Source organism: Anabrus simplex, chromosome 5, assembly GCF_040414725.1.
Source record: "Anabrus simplex isolate iqAnaSimp1 chromosome 5, ASM4041472v1, whole genome shotgun sequence".
Taxonomy (NCBI): domain Eukaryota; kingdom Metazoa; phylum Arthropoda; class Insecta; order Orthoptera; family Tettigoniidae; genus Anabrus; species Anabrus simplex.
In genome coordinates, this window is record NC_090269.1 from 15,505,651 (window position 1) to 15,523,418 (window position 17,768).

A 17,768-nucleotide genomic window follows, 5' to 3' on the forward strand; every position below is an offset into this window, starting at 1 on the left:
AAATGCAGATCAGTAGTGACTGATTGATTGATAAGCGCAGTAAACCTAATACTTGCTATAAGCTGCCCAGTGTGCTGTGCGGAACCGTAGTGTAGTTGGTAAAGGTGTGGCGGTGTGTGCTAGCACGTTAGGTGGGAGGTTCGAGTCTAGGGCAAAGATCACAAATATTTGACGTACTGCACGCAATGTAAGTTCAATATCTGCTTTCATGCAAATTATGTGTGATGAATATGTTTGTAGCCCTAAGAAGGGCTGATTAGGTAGCAGGCCAGACACTTACGGACCAGAAATAATAGCAACACAACTGCCCTGACAATGTTTTATCACAGCAAATGCTCGATGTGATGATGTTTTTGGTTTATGCACATTCGGGCCCGGTGTCTAATAGATCATCTTGCGTGCTGAAGCATTCCAGGTGTAATTGCTCAGAAGGCGTCTGTGATGAGTTGCCAGAGCTGGCAGGGGTTTTCTGGTGCTTGAGTGCAAACAACTTTCTTCAAATGTCCTCACAAGAAGAAGTCTAACGGCATTAAATCTGGTGATCTGGTGGGCCAAGAAACAGTACCTCCTAGTCCTCGCAGTTCCTCGTTCAGATGGTTACGAATGGGAAAAGTTGAATGTGGTGGATCTCCATCCTGTTGCAATCACATCGTCAAACGATTATGCAAGGTCACATCCTCCAGCAGCAGTGGGACAGTGGGAGTTCCTGACACAGAGAATGCAGGTAGTGTGGGCCCGTCCAATGGTCCTCAATGAAATACGGTCCAATCAGGCGATCCCCCAAGATTCCACACCAAACATTCACTCCCCATCGTACTTGATGGGCCGCCTGTCACACCCAGGGAGGATTGTCCGGACTCCAATAGTGCATGTTGTGGTGATTGACATTCCCGTTATTGTGGAAGTGTGATTCTTCTGAGAACAAGATATGCGATACGAATGCTGCATCATTGTCCAGCCTGCCTAATAGCCACCGATAGAACTCCATTCAAGCTTCGAAATCCCGCCCATGGAGTTCTTGGTGTAGCTCAAGATGGTATGGGTGAAATTTATGTTATGCAGTATTCTCCAGACGGATGACTGGCTGGTGTTCACCTATCGTGCAATCAACCTTGTGCTGATGTTTGGATTATTACGAGCTGCCTCCAGAACGGCCTCTTCTGTTTCACCCGATGTAATGGGCCTATCGCGGATTGGTGGCTGTTTGGAAATCACACCTGTTGTCCTTAGGTGTCTTTCAGCATGGCAGAATGTCATAGCAGCCGGGTGTCGCCTGTCAGGATACCGTTCCTGGTACAAATGTTTTGTCTTGCTTCCCCATAAATGAGGAGCATGTCAATGTAATCCTCTGTGGAAAACATGCGGAATGACAGCAGAGATTATTTCATTCAGGCCCTAACCAGCAGAGTATGCACAGGGCACAAGATAAATATCAGCATCACTCTACTGTTTGAATGTGGCAAATGTGGGGCTGTGTAAACGTATTCAAACATCATACCGAAGCAAAAATATTTGAACGATGCAGGATTTGAACCGCCGCTGGCACATTCCGTCGACTGCTAGGCGAACGCCTAACCACATCCGCTACGCTACGCTGCTGAAAACATGCTGGTAGTATGATGAGAGCAGAGTACATACGCCATCCGGTTCGGTGTTTAAGACATTAATTACTGCACTGTTACCTAGTTTTATGCATTGACTTCCCTCTTCGTTACACCTGGTCATGAGGCACGGCACATTAACGTAGTTACATGGTAAAAGGACGTTGCAACATGATTTCAAGGTATCATGTTTTACGAACGGATGATACATATAACATTTCGCTAGTGTTCAAAATGTTCATGTGCAAAATATGCTCACTGAACATTAGCACCATACAGTATGCCTGCAAGGGAATAGGACCCCTATAACCATGTGCACATTAGTTGGGCTGCAGCAAACAATGTTGGAAGGGGCTGCTGAATCATACTGTATTTTGAATGACAACTAACTTTCATGGGCATTCTCTATGAGACAATGTAGCATAAAACCCACATAAAAATTCATGTTACTTATAAAAGAGTTTTATTTGATTTTCTCAAAAACATGATTTTGCAACATGTACCCTTTCTGCCCTAATGGAATCAATTCTTAGTTCTGTGTATGAATTATTTTGTTACAGTAAAACAAGTTTGACAAATCAACTAAGTAACTAAGTAGGTAGCTAACCAATATTATACCTACAGTAGTGGTAATAACCTTAATGATGAAAATTGACAATAATGAGTAAATCAAAAAGTAAAATAAATAAATAAGATGGTAACAGAACTTCCTAAGTTAACTATGTGACAACTCATGTTGTTCCAAAGAAACCATTCAGACATAAAGCCTGGGCTGCTGTATTTTGATATTTTTGTCTCATGCCCTGTTATGTAAAAATCAGAGTAAGTGCTTGAGTAAATGACAATTTAAGGACTATAAAATTATACAGTGACATTTAATCATTTAATGACCTAAAAATACAAAATTTTCTTCAGTGTATGACTTAGTAATGGAGACTTGAATTATTTGGTTTATTACACCCAAAATACAGCACCAGGTACAAGAGATTTGGTCCCAAACCTCATGTTTGCTTGAACATCAATGAATGACCCTTTCGTTCTTATTTGCTTTTTAAGTTGGCTTTAGCCCTTCTGGCCCCACTGTTGAATTGCCTTCAAGTCCACATTGATAAGAACAGTGATATAGTCACACAATGAGCTTTTAAAATTGCTAATGATTTTAAGGAGCTAAATTTGAAGATTAAAACTTTATCTAGAAGAGAGATATAATTTCTAGGATATCTTTTCCTTAGGCATGTAATTATAACTTGTGTATGTTTATATTTTATATTATGGATTAAAATATTTCTGGAATTTTAAAGGCAATAATTGTGGTTCATAAGTTTGCCTCGAATAATATAAAAATTAATGGCTTTGTAGCAACTTCTTGTCTGATTATTTGTTTGTACCCTATGTTTGTTTGTTACGTAGAAGTAGCCTACATGTGTAGTTCAATGTGCTATGTTGTTCATATACAAATGATACTTGTTATTATGTAGTGATAACTGAATTATCAACATTAATGGATTAGCATTCAGGGGTATTAACAAAGAAAAATTCCTAGAAATTATTGAATAACCTTTTCATGTCCATGTATTTTGATATTGATCAAAAATACATAGTTTAATACTTCTGATATCCAAATTTAAAATAATAATACAGGCCTATCTGAAAAAAGTCAAAATATTTAACAGGGAGAAATACTTTGCAGAAAATGGATTTTTTTAAAAACAAGATAGCAATGTAGTTGAAGATTCTGATAGGTATAAAAGGAATAGCTCCCCTGAAAAATGTTCATAATACTGTAATGTACAGGTAAACTAAGATGACTATGTTGAGTAATGCAGACCATGAAAGCTTAAATCTAATCACATATTCAATTTAAGGTAGCCTAATATTGTGACAAGCTCTCAAATCGCACAAATTTTACAAAATTTCAGAATAGTAGAATGTAGTAGTTTTGGCTAAATATGAAGATGAGTTGAGAATTGACTTTCCAGTGATTCCATTGTGCCTATTCCTGAAGTACAATAGACAGTGTGTCATATTAGCAACCAGAGAGACTCAGAGATTCAACAAGTGTTATGTAGACCCAGTATTGTCAAAATAGTGAATTTGTAAAATATGTGTTTCATGTACACCGTTTGTATACCAGTCACAACTAGAAGACTATGAGAGGTTTTACTGGTCTTGACCCTAATAATGTTATTACTGCCAATAATGCTGTTATTTTATACACATTTGTGAAACATGTAAAGGAATCTTTAACAAAAATGAATTCACATGTCAAATTCCATATTAATATTAGAAAGAAAATGTATTTTGACTGTCATAATAACCAGCATAGTTCTTCAAAAGAAAACAAATTTCCTGCTTTAATAACGAGAGCACTTGTATGTGCTTGAAGGTAGCCTGGGAGCATGGAACTTTCACGGCTTTTTCTTCATGGAGGAACCAAATTTTTGTTGAAAGGAAATAAATATCAAGCCCTTATGTTCATATACATAGAAAGGTAGTTAATCCCAGTGGCAGCTGGTGGTTTAAAAGTTCAGTGGTGCACAATTTTTACCATTGATATAATATGATTACAGGCTAATTTTCAAATCCAGGTACATCAACAATACTTTTTATTATTAAAAATAAAACAAGCATTTTACATTTCTATTTTCAGGAATATTACTACAACCCAGTAACATTTTTTCATTTAAGAACTATTTTACCATACTGAAATGAAACACTTTGACGTAGCCTAATTCCGGTACTGTATCTAGTTTCGAAATTAAACGTCGCGTGGGCCTACCCATTCGTTTCACCTCGGAGTTTCCTTCGGCAGTCCGTTGCGGAAACGGCCCAGACATTAAAGAGTGCACCGAATTCATGATCTGGCAAACTACCACTAACTGATAAAAACGCACAATAAAAAACACACACACACACTGACACGAATGTTTACACAGTTAAATCAATAAGCTACTTAGCTTGTACGCACATAACGAAGTTCACGACTATACTCAAAGAAATGGCGGTTTATATTTTCAAATTTAAAGCCATTAATTATATATCCAGGAGATGAACTTCCATCCAATGTCGCTAGGTGACATCCCTGTTCTATAACAGACTCTCACATTGAGCGCCAACGGTCTCTAGCGACTTTGCTAGTAGTTGGTTACGTAGGAGCACGGCCGACCGGACCCCTCGCTGCGCTGCAAGGAGCTAGCTAGAGGGACGCATCAAGTCGGCCGTGGTAGGAGGAGCCAGGTTGATAAACCTCCATTTAGGCAATGTATAAGAAGCCACGCCTATCTTTACCTCTCCCTGCGCACCCTTCTAACAGCCCAAAAGCACCCCTCGGTCAGCCCCGCAAACCCCTCTGGCAGCCAATGTTTCATCCTACCTCAGGTTCACTCTCTGTTGCAAACTTTTCCGCTCCTGCAGTGAACATCTAAGTGTACCTACTTGTAGTCTCCTGTAGTCAACATTTTCTCTTTCAAGCTCTTGAAAGGTTTGTCTTGTTGAATGAAAATACAGTAGTTGAGTAATCCAAATTATAAAACTTTGCCTAAAATAAACACAAAAAATTAATGGGGGTAGCGCAAACCTGCAACCTTATGGAGAAACCGCCCCTGGTTAATCCTACTGTTCTTTTTTCTTTATAAAACTATAAGACTCAATTTAATATGGGTGACTAGTACAGTATCAGTACGTGAAAGTTTTATTCGAATAGAATAAATTTGTGGAATTTTAAGCAAAAGTTAACAATCAGGAAGTCACTAAATAGCTACAAAAACCCTAATTGATGATATATAATTGAAAAGCCTAGGATAGAAAACAAACTATTTCAAGGAGGCATGGTATGATTTTTTTCTTATCAGCTTAATTTAAAATTTAATAACTGATTTATTAGCAATAGAATAGCTAAAAATACTAATTTTTTTAACTGATCTTTTGTGGTTTTCATTTTACATATCTTTATGAAAGTCAATAAACTTAAAAGTTTTCTTCCAGAACAATAAAAGTTTACAGTTACGTGCTTTTTCCTACAAAAATAACCCTAGCCAATCCTAAGCTATCTGAAAATTATGCAAATATAGATTTTTGATTGATTATCTCTCTTATCAACTATGAGAAGAAAGGTATGAATCAGAGGTTTGTCACTTTGCACTAGATTTCTAACTTCCTGGAATACCTGGAGGTCAACACAAAATATTGGCTAATATTTGAGATCCATTCTCTGTTCTTTTTTAATCAACATCATTTCATGTGGTGTTATTAAATTAAATGTAAATCTTTGTGAATTTCTACTACTATTTTCTTATGAGGAGCCTTTTAAGAAAAAAAAGTCCTTTGTGATAACATCCTCAATTTTAAAAACTCCAAAACTCCACTTGATATGGAGTTCAGAGATAGGCCTATATAGTCAGAATTCAATTTGTAATAACTATTTCAAGGAGGCACGGTATGATTTTTCTTATCAGCTTAATTTCAAATTAATAAGTGATTTATTATCAATGGAATAGCTACAAATGCTAATTACTTTGGATAGTCATATAACTTTCATTTTCAAAATCTTCACACCTCTTAGTCTTTTCTGGTACTATATTAATTATAGTAAGGTAGGTATCTTTAAGAATATATCTTTGCAATACACCTGAAACAGAATATTAACTCATGTAAAAGAATATGCAATATATATTACCATTTCTCCTGAAGTTTAACTTTGATTTGATGTGTTACTAGGGTGGCAGTATGCCCAACACAAGCAGTAGCGTGCCATTCCTGCTCAGTTCGAGCATGAGCAGTATCCGCTCACGGCGGCCATCAGCTTGCCTGTCAAGCTCACAGGGTTCTGGCCTGTTGCAACAGCTAGGTTCTGGAATGGTAAGACAACTCACTCTGGGACCCTCTTCCTATCAGGCCTCCTCCAATGGGCGGGCATTCCCTAGTAGCAGTGTACGGAAATGTCCTTCCTGGATGTAGAAATATTTCTACAACAATAATTCCTTAGAATTTTATCCACCTGTTATGTTCTTTCTATAAACATATATTTTTGTTCTTTCGGCACATCTCAAAGTGCTTTTAAATGAGATTATCAGTATATATTTCTAACTAAAATCATTTCTTCAAGAGGAGTCATAATAAATGTTACCTTATATAGCAGTCGGCCGAGCGAGTAAAAAAAGAAAGAAAAGATGTTCTTGTTCTATATTAAATGCCACAGAGCTATGTAATCATAAATTTAGATGTTATCTTACTATTATTCAATTGTTCTGCATGTTAGTGTAATTTTGTATTTCAGTATAACTGTAAGTAATATAGTTGTACTCTTATTAAAAATATGTTCCTCTAAATATCTCAGCATTTTAATAGCATGCCTAATTTAATACAACCAGTATCCAAAATTTAATGGATATAAGGAGTCAAAACTAAATTCAAATAGATGACAGACTCACATCATCAAAAAAAATTGTCCCAGACAAATGGAGTTCTTCCAGGAGATCCAATGAGTTCAATACTCTTCAATATCATGACAGCAGACATCATCACCATCACTGAAAACCATCACAGCTGACTTGATAATGTACACTGATGACATAACAATAGGGTCAGCTGATATATCATTCAAAAAGTATTACACAAACTTAAGATATGGGCAGAGGTAAATGGATTACAAAAAAATCATCAGAAATCAAAATAGATGACCTTCAGGGAAGGAGGGAGGCAAACACCAAACGACACCCTCAAAGTATACGATAAGCCAATAGAACTTGTTCCAAAATTCTAATACCTGGGAGATACCCTCCAAACAACACCAACACCATTCAGAATACATGTGCAAGAAAAAACAACCACAGCAATAAAAGCAACATACAGCATCAAGCATCTCCAACAGCTCTCAACACAAACTCCTATGGTCCTCTTCCGAACTTCGATAATGTCAATAGCAACCTACTGAATCAACATAATCTAGAATACTCTTACAGTCAGAGACCTAATAACACTAGAAAATAAGAAGGCCTGCTTCATGAAGGGAGTGCTAGCAATAGAAAAAAACAGCACCATCGAGTGTTACATATATTCTGATAAAAGAAAGTTTATTTATAGAAGATATGAGATAGTAAATGTCTCTCCCAAATACAAAGGCATATCAGAATATGCTTCAAGTGCTACATGACAAAAGGAACACCATCTGGAGTGAGTTCTATGAAACAGATGACTGGAGGCAAGTCAACTATCAACTTCGATAATGCATTGAACGATTTGCAGTTCATGGTTTACATCACAAACTATGTGCCACCAAGAGATTTCACTAAACAACTGAAGACTGCATGTGTCAATTGTGCAACAAACAATGTACTCAATATGATGCCAACGCATACAAGAAAAGACATCTTGTTAATAAAGCTACATAGTGATTAACTGAAACTGTTTCCTCAATACTGTACTAATATTATTTTATATGGCTGTTTGTTGCAATAGATATTCCAAAATTTATTGGTCAGTCAATCATAAGTAGTTACCATTAATTGCAAATGGAACATGAAAAACATGAAAAAAAAGATGTAGCAGTATGGATATCTGGAGGCCAGAATTAAATCAAAATCATAGTCCTTCAAAACCAATATCTTTGACCAGGAAGTAAGAAAAAAAATCATCTGTTATAACCCTCAACATGAGTATCCATCATTAGCAATTGGATTCAAATCTCTCTTCATTTTATGTGACTGGTAACATTATATTTTCTTTACAAGAATAAACAGTTCCTAAAACAGACTAAACAAAATATACACACTCTTTCAACCACACTAGTGTTTGTGCTTAAGAAAAAAGATACAAAGGCATAGCAAGTAAAAATGATTATAAAGTGAAAAGAAATAAAATGATTATCCCCTCCCTGTGCTTGTAACTGACAACATACAGTACTTGTCATATCCATTCGGGGGCCAAACATATTTCTTAAAGCTTGTCCCAAGCTCCTTACTCTCATCTTTCCCTTTCCTTACCTTTTTTGGTCAATTCTTGTGTTTATTTACCTCAACTCTATTCATTTTTTGAGAGGCATGTTACGCTATGTTTTAATTTTCTTATCTTCCTTGGGCCTTTTTTTTACTCTCATCACTCAATATCTCCATTTGATAGGTTGGAACTCTTTTACTTTAACCCTCAACTGCAGTCGTCAATAGTTTGCACATAACTACAGTTGTGCAGTCCTCTAGGTGGGTAAAATATGTAAAAATCACCTTCCAATGCAATTTTTTGTGTTTTGTTCTACATATTTATTCCTTAATAAACCATAAAATGCATCAAGTATGAAATGTACTTTCACCATTGCAAAAGTAATTAATTAATTAATTAATTAATTGGAATATCCCAGTGAGCTAGTTGCTCAGGAGGGACTGCCCTTTACAATCACAGCTTGGCAGCTTTCAGTTTCAGTTAACAGATAAGGTATACGTATTTAACAAGGAATGTTTTACAAATATTGATTTACATCGTATTATCATTATTTTACATGGAGAAAAAAAAAGGTATTCAAAATAAACTAAACTTAGGTGGCAAAATAGGCCTACATAGTGGTTATCGATTTATTCTTCAACGTATTGTTCAAGGAAGTACCTGCATACTTCTTTTTTAAATCTGTACAACTTATTGATTTGTTTCAATTTGGGAGGTAGATTGTTAAAGGCTGTGCTCGCTGAATAAGAAATGCTTAACACCATATTTGTTACACACTCCAAATTTGCATCAATATTTGCACAAATGGACATAAATGAAAATAACTGAAGGCATCTACTTCCTGAAAACTTGAATATTGTAATTTAATGTTATGTAGGACTCAATGATGTTAAAATTGATAAGTGTTCTTTATAATAAATTATACAGAAGAAATCTGCACTACTCAATTTGATCATATTCAGCATCACATTACATGCACTGCGGACACATCTTTTTTGAACATTCCAAACAAACTGGAACTTTGCACTTGCAATACAAGTAGCTTGCTTTCTTCTTCCTTTTTGATGGACAAATTCAACATGTCTTCCTTGCATACCTCGGCAGTTGTCCTTGTGGCCTAAGTCTTCATGGAGATGTACTTCAGCTCCCACAACTCGACCGACAGAAAATCGCAGTTTTCGTGAAAGGCATTTGTTCATTATTCTTTCTCGCGGTGTAGGTTCAATCAGTTATTTCATGAGAGTTTTCCTGGTAAGTGCAGTTCTTTCATTGAAGTACTGGTGAACAATATATGCACTTGATATCCCTCTTATGAAGGATAAAGCCATGGACTGTGTGCAGTGGCTTGAAAAGTATTTGGCGCTCTCATCATCTATGGTATCAGCATCACATTTTGTGTTATTATAGTGGGCTACAATTTAAGAGTTTCCCTTTTCCATGTCGTCTTCTCTGGGGAGATGCATTGTTGATATGAGGATCACCTCTCTTCCCTCTTTAGGCATGTAGGAAAGTAGCATAATGTCTTTGGTGATTGCATACATCATTCCAACTTTACATTTCCATGACAACAAGAAAGATGCAGGAATTTCCTTACGCTTCTTTTTCATGATGTCCACTACAGTCAAAGAATTCTTCCGCAGCACATCCACAAGTTCGGTTGAAACATACCAGTTGTCTTTTCTGTAACTACCTGCTATCAGCTTGCACAACTTCAGGACAGCCTGAGTAGGAACAACATACTTCCTCTCATCTTGGGGAAGTCTCCTGCTCCATCAGTACCTTTCTCAAGTATTTTCTCTGAACATCTTCTAGTTTATTATTTGTCCACATAGGAATTTCATTCAGAATGTAATCACTGAAAATATAGCCCCAAACAATGAGTGAGTCGACTTGAGTATGTCTTCTTAGATCAGGGCAAAGTGCTGGGATCCTCATTACACTGTGAGCTGGAATTCTAATATTCTTGAATCTATTTCTGTCATAAGAGTATTTCATATCATGTGCCTCATTATTTTCACTTTCTGATTCTCCTTTGGCTATCTCCTCTCCACTTTTACTGTTGTCTGAGACACAAGAGTCTGAGTCATATTTGCTATGTATAAAATCACTATCTTCTTCCTCAGAAACTTCTTATTTGGATACATCACTTCCTAGGACATAGATCATTTTTAAAACAATTTTATCAAAATTTGGCTCATTCGTGTTTGCATATAATGGGTCAGGGTCCCCTAACATAGTTCACCTGTTACAGTCATCAACAGATACAGAAAACAAATAAACACAACGAATGCAAAGAAAGAAATTATATATATGCTCACACTGTCACTGACTTACTCACAGTCATACGGTTCCCCAGACATCGCTTTAACAATACGAGAGACAACACAGCACCTCTAACACTGATCATTATGGTGACCAGCAGTAGACTGAGAATGAGAATGATGAAGCTACTGAGTCATGCCGATCTCCAAAGCCGATAGTGTTCCTAGAATTAGAGGTGTCCCTGGGGCTCGACAACTGCAGTTGTGGGTTAAAACTTCAGTAATAGGTTGAGTGACTTTTATACTATACTTCTTAAACTGAAACATCAATCAATAAGGAAAAAGAAATAAACAGAATTAAAAATGTACAAAACTGACAAAATTAATCAGTAAATAATCTTTAATCTTTCTCTCAAGGCTTTTGTAGAATAATACAGTAAATACAGAGGAACATAATTTAACCCTTAGCTATTATCATGGTTTTCTTGACATTAACACTATCCTCAAGTCTAGTATGACCTGAAATATTTCACTGTGTAAGTCCCAAGAACAAATAGCAGAAGTTTTGAAGAATCATTACTCTAGGACTGTTGGAATATTTCTTTTATGTTATAGAAGACTGACCACTTTCCCTTGAAGTAAATAGGTGAGAAAATACCTTTGGATTACTTTTTTAATTGTGAAGTTGCAGCACTTCTTTAAAGTTGACCTCACACGAAGCCGTAAGACCACTTTGTGAAATAATCCACATTCCCTATAATTCAGATGTACAAAAACATTATTTACATGACACATCAACAATACAAAAATTTGGTCATCCAGTAAAGTGAAACCCAAACCATCAAACAGTGAAATTAGAAGAAAAAGAAAGCACTCCAGAGATACTGAGGCTCTAAATCTGTGCCATCCACTTTCCATAGCCCTTTCACATCTTTATGCCCTGAAAATGAAAAAATCCCAGATAGATACAGCAAACTCAACAAAGCTTTTACCTCAAGAAGGATGGTATACCTGACAAAAGAAGCTGTACCATCATAGTTCAAGCACTGTTCTGTTATTTTGGCATTTCTATAGGTGACAATCATATTCAGTGTGTCTTCATCAAAAAACAATTGCCAAAACTACAGTTTCATTAGACTGAAATGTCTTTGCTTCTCCTCTGAGCTGAAGCAACTTTACCTTTACCTTTACCTGTCTAGTTTTTGAGCTGCAGGGAGGCAGGGTGCTCCATTTGAAATGATTTTTACCGTAAACATTTTCTCCTTTGGCTGATCTAATAACTTTTAACACAGGATGTAACTCTGATCCAGAATCCTGTTCATCGGTCTGTTCGGGGCATATAGGAGGAGTTTGTTGTTCTGGAAGATCTTCACTCTGGTGAGAATTACTGGGTCCTGGAAGTAACTATGATATCTCATCAGTATCTTCATCCTGTATTTCTTGTTCACTCACAATCAATCAATCACTACTGATCTGCATTTAGGGCAGTCGCCCAGGTGGTGAGTTCCCTATCTGTTGGGATCATGTTCACATTAGATGGATTACAGAAATCAAGGAAGATATGACAGTACCACAAATTACAATTTAAAAAACAAAACAGACCAAAAAACTCACAGACATACAAACCAGACTACAAATGAAGATCAACAGACAGACAATGGGAAGAAAGATGAAGAAAGAAAGTTAAGATCTAAGAGAATTAAGAATTACTGTCTTGGCAGGAAAATTAAAAACCCTTTTTATAAAATTGACTAAAGTGTTTCAATGAAGGCCATAAAAAGTAAATAAATAATGACCGGGCGAGTTGGCCGTGCGCGTAGAGGCGCGCGGCTGTGAGCTTGCATCCGGGAGATAGTAGGTTCGAATCCCACTATCGGCAGCCCTGAAGATGGTTTTCCGTGGTTTCCCATTTTCACACCAGGCAAATGCTGGGGCTGTACCTTAATTAAGGCCACGGCCGCTTCCTTCCAACTCCTAGCCCTTTCCAATCCCATCGTCGCCATAAGACCTATCTGTGTCGATGCGACGTAAAGCCCCTAGCGAATCGAAATAAATAATGAATAAGTAGCCTACTAATATCAATATCTGAATTTAAATAAGCTCTTTCACCTTGCTACTCACAGTATAAAACAACACTGCAATAACCTTATCTTCATTCTAACAAAAATATGTTGAACCATTATAGGGAATAAAAATGAAGATTAAATTGATATTAAAATGTTCTTGGACAATAGAATATCCTTTTGTTATACTTCTTAATATAATATTGAAGAATGAACATGACTGAAAACCATAAAGAATAATTTACAAAGATACTTCTACATGATAGGGTTGTCCTGGGCTATATTTTCGAGTTGGTGATAATCTTGAACCTCTTGTTGGGATGCTGGCTTTGAGCAGAAATACTTAATATGTAGGTGCTTTCACAAATCATAGCACTTTACATAACAATGCATATCTTGATCAACATCAAATTCACTCAACTGACAAGGAATAAGTCCACAAGAAATCCGTTTTAGAACTGGTTTCTAATTTAAAATACTTCAGAGACCTTATCTCAAAGGACAATACTATCCAACTAGATATAGAAAGCAGTATATTCTTATAAACAGATAAAAAACCTTCAGTGGGATATTTTTAAAAACCATAAAGCTGAATTAACTATATCTTAAATCTACTTTTTTCCCATTCTTTCCCCTGGTTTCAACACATGTACTCTACTGCAGCCATTCTCAAACTGTGGTCTGCAGACCCCTGGGGGACCGCGATGATAACCAAGGGGTCCGCAGTAATAATGTAAGTTGTAAGTACTGGTACTTAAAGAGCGAAATTGTACTTACACACACAATTCATAGACCATTATACTAAATTTAGTAACTATATCTTCACTGTTGTATAACTTAAATACAGTGTACGTAACTCTTAACTTGGCCAATATATACAGTAGTACAAGTTAGCAGCAGAAAAAAAAATGAAATACTACAAGGCAGTGTAAGTGATGTAATTGTGAGACACTTGGAATTGCTAGTGTCTACACTCAGACCATATTTTCCACCACTGGTTGAGAAAATTTTCGTGGATCAGAAATCCCTTCTTTGAAAATGAACATGAACTGCCCTCCACTGAGGAAGATCAACTTGTCGAAGTATCTTGGTAGAGAGAAAGTGAAAAATAAATTGAAGTATGATATGGGTGGAGAATCAGGTAGAGTGGTAAGTTTAGCTCTAAGAAGTTCCATGAATGTATCACAACTTCACATCTCTGACCGACTTTTGTGTCCATGACATCCCCTATACCTGACAGTTTCTAGAAAGGAAATACTGCGTTTAATGCCTTTCTTGATAACATACCCGTGTTAGTGTATCTTTCCTGCTCTCACATATATGTAAACAAAATACAGAAACAGAGCTAATATAGAAGCTGATCTTCGGTTCGAGTGACTACGCTTGTAAAACGCTTGGTCTTTGGAAAACAGCACCATCCGTCCCAATGATCCATTATACTAAATTTAGTAACTATATCTTCACTGCTGTACAACAACAAGTGAATTTTTTCACGTAAATTTCCAGATCCAGACTATTGAAATTATTAGCCAAGTGTCACACTGTTTTATAATTTCTGTGCATTTATGAAGTATCTTCATGTAAATGAATTGAAATCAAACATTCAAATTAAGTAAATATTAGTCCTAAATTATACGAACGAAATCAAATGTGGTATCATAACAAAATTCTGTTTGTTTTTGTTTACTGAATGCAGTATTATATTCTGTGGCTATGGGGTCCTTGGACATGCATGCGATATGCTCAGGGGGCCTCATAGGCAAAAAGTTTGGGAAACCCTGCTCTAATGGACATAGAGACAGGAACAAAATTCAAGCAGCAAAATCAAAAGCTCAGGAAAATAGAATCCTACATGAAGTAAATTGGAAAGAGAGGGACATAATTTTAGTCCTACCAGTGACTGATTTTATAGAAGGATAAATACTTGAGAGTAATGATACATGATCCAAAACAGAACAGCAAGGAAATAATAGGTGGAGAGGAAGAGACCGTGAAGAAGTTAAAGGAAATGGTGGATAATACTGTGAAATCAGAGATAGAGAGAATACATTTTTAAATAAAAAGACATTGAAGAGCAAAAATTATATTGCAGGAAAAATGGAGATCACTTAATTATACCACATATGGAAAATTGGACTTCCATTATGATTACAATTGTTACGGTACAGTAGCATTTTATAAAAATTTTAACATTTTCTCACTGTAGTTTTTAAAATTTTACTGCTTTTCTAATAGGATGTTCACTTCTCCCCATCCATAAACAACAGGAAAATCCTCCAAATCAAATACAACACTTAAATTTAACCCTTATGTTGTTGATCTGTTAAATCTTGAATCGAAAGAATGCGTTGACTGATTGTCTCATCCTGAAGATGTCTAACATTTCCATCTCGGCTCCCTCTGTGGATAAGTGCTAGAATGTTGGTCTCCAGATCCAAACATTGCAGGTTTAAACCCGGAAGAGTAAGGGAGAGGATTTCTGAAGGGAGGAAAAATGTCCGTCCAACACTCCATATCATGCAATGTTGGTATGTAAAAGATCTCTGGTGACACATTTGGTGTTAACCCAACAAAATTAATTAAAACTCAGCCACAGATCATCCATGAGAGATTTGTTTTACAATGCTGTCCAGTAGAGTCAAAACTGATGTGCACAAAGCCTATTGCAACAAATCATTAAGACTGCATGTGGTAGCCAAGGCCATACAGGTATTATTTTAATTTCCATTTCAATTCCTCTAATGGAGATTTCCTTATTAAATGTTATCCTCCATTTTTAATATCCAGTCAATTTGTTGTCCAAATTTGTGAAAGAACACATCTTGAAACAGAGTTTCTGGAAGTAATAGACAGAAAACCAGTGTGCCTTTTTTTTTCTTCTTTATGATCTCCCTTAGTTTGTTTAGAAGCCAATTTTCCAATATTGCCTCGCTGGAGTTCTGAATAACCTTGATAAATGGTCAACATGTTAACTAAAATGTCCACTTAAATCAATGATAATAATACACATGTAAGAGAAATAGACACTTATGACATCAAAATAATAAAATCAAAAGAAAGCAATGTTACTCATGTATATCTGGAAGAGAAACCCAAATGTCAAATTTACAGAGGGAGGAATATACTTTTCATTTGGTCAGTAAATGTTTGTTTCTATAGAGTGATTCAAAATAACACTGACACCATTTAGTACATTGTGCAAGACAGCAAACTCATCATTTTTCAAGAGGGTTCCCATGTCTGAAAATGTATTGTTTGACCACAGTGGGATATCAAACTTTGAGAACACTTCAGATGTGGTAATGGACATGTTTTCCATATTTTGTAGAAATCTCCACCAACCCAACATGAGCACTGCATCATGGATTAAATTACAAAAGGGTCTTAATTGTCAAAATCCGTCTTGAGTACAGAGCCTGCTGTACATCAGTGGTGCAGAAATTGGAGTACACTGTCCAAGATATGTGGTTGTATGCTCAGTATTTCAGCTGCTGCATGGATTCATGTCATTAGTTCCTTCTCTGACAAAGCAGGAGTCTTGTATACCATACCCTTGATAGCACCCCAAACAAAACTTCAAGAGGTGTAAGATCTGGTGACCATAGTGGCCATGGAATAGACGCCAACTCCCTCTATCAATCCATCCATTTGGATGTGTGACATCCAGTTGGTTCCACACAATCCATCAAAATGTGCTGGAGCTTTGTTAAGTCACAGCCATATTACCTGATTAACCTCTGGTGACACCACAACCAATTCTAAAAGTAAAATATCCCTTAGAAGTCTGAAGTAGATCAGTCCAGTCAGTTTGACTAGCAGTAGGTACAGCCAAATGACATGGTCAACAAGTGAATACCTCCCCAGAGTAATGTTGCATAATCCAATTGTTACAAATCTGAATTAAAGGCAAAAAATGTTGCATATCCCACCTCTGTTACTGCCATGATGGCAGAATATAGAAATAGTAAGAGTATAGGACATTCTGAAGCTTTAAATTTGGTAGTCCCTAAAATAATGTTGCATTTGATGAAGAACATGGCAGCTCTAAACAGCATTTCTGTATCTTGCAGGTCAGTAAACCATTTAATTAAAGGAAGATGTTGAACGCTAAATATATAGAAATGGAATGATGTGAAAAACAAGATGCTGAGGAACAGTGGGAAGGAATATAATACAGATTTTACTGTATATACATATAATCTGTATTAAAAGACCACTGACAGTTCCAACAAAAAAAAAAAGTGGTCTTTCAGAGGAGTGGCTGCTTAATAAGGGTGGTGATATTTTACACTCTTATATATACTTGTTTATACTCTACCATATTACAATGAGATATAAAATCCCTGGAGTAATTTATTGATCACAATTAGTGTATGCAACATGAAAATGCAATTGTCAAATACTATCATTACTTCTGCTGTAGAAAATCAGAAACAGAAGTTTGTTTCATCCATATTGGAATCTTTCAAGTCAACCATTACTACCAGTGAAATCTAAGGAGTAGTGACAAGGCACTTTCCTGCTGGACTCCTCTTTTGGTTTCAAACCAATCTGATGTTCCATCCCCTACTTGGACACAGCTTCAGCACTTTTGATAGAGCATCTTTACTTTATCAATCAGGAAGTTTGGCACACCCATACCTTCTAATTAACATTATACATACCTAACTAAAATGAAAGCACAGCAGAAGATAACATTACACTAGAAACAAACCATAAGAAGCTCAGGAAACAAGCAGTAGCTCTTTTTTAACTCTACACAGATCATGACTGACCCATGACATACCTCTGCCATATAAAAATCTCCATTTCAACAACTACATACCGGTAGTATGCAAACAGCAGATTACCATATAATATCAATGGAAAAATATAATTTAGTACACCCAAAATTCAACCATACCTTACCT

The 17,768-nt window shown here is 36.3% G+C and overlaps 1 protein-coding gene across 1 annotated transcript in view; it reads left to right on the top strand.

The window, feature by feature from the left end:
• The window catches only part of bma (SCY1-like protein bma), a 1,798,985-nt gene extending 1,792,428 nt beyond the window's left edge, over positions 1-6,557 (top strand). Inside the window, exon 17 of the mRNA XM_068227755.1 lies at positions 6,318-6,557. Within this exon, the coding sequence (XP_068083856.1) occupies positions 6,318-6,557 (240 nt within the window). The remainder of the gene's footprint in view (positions 1-6,317) is intronic.
• The last annotated feature ends 11,211 nt before the right edge of the window (positions 6,558-17,768 follow it).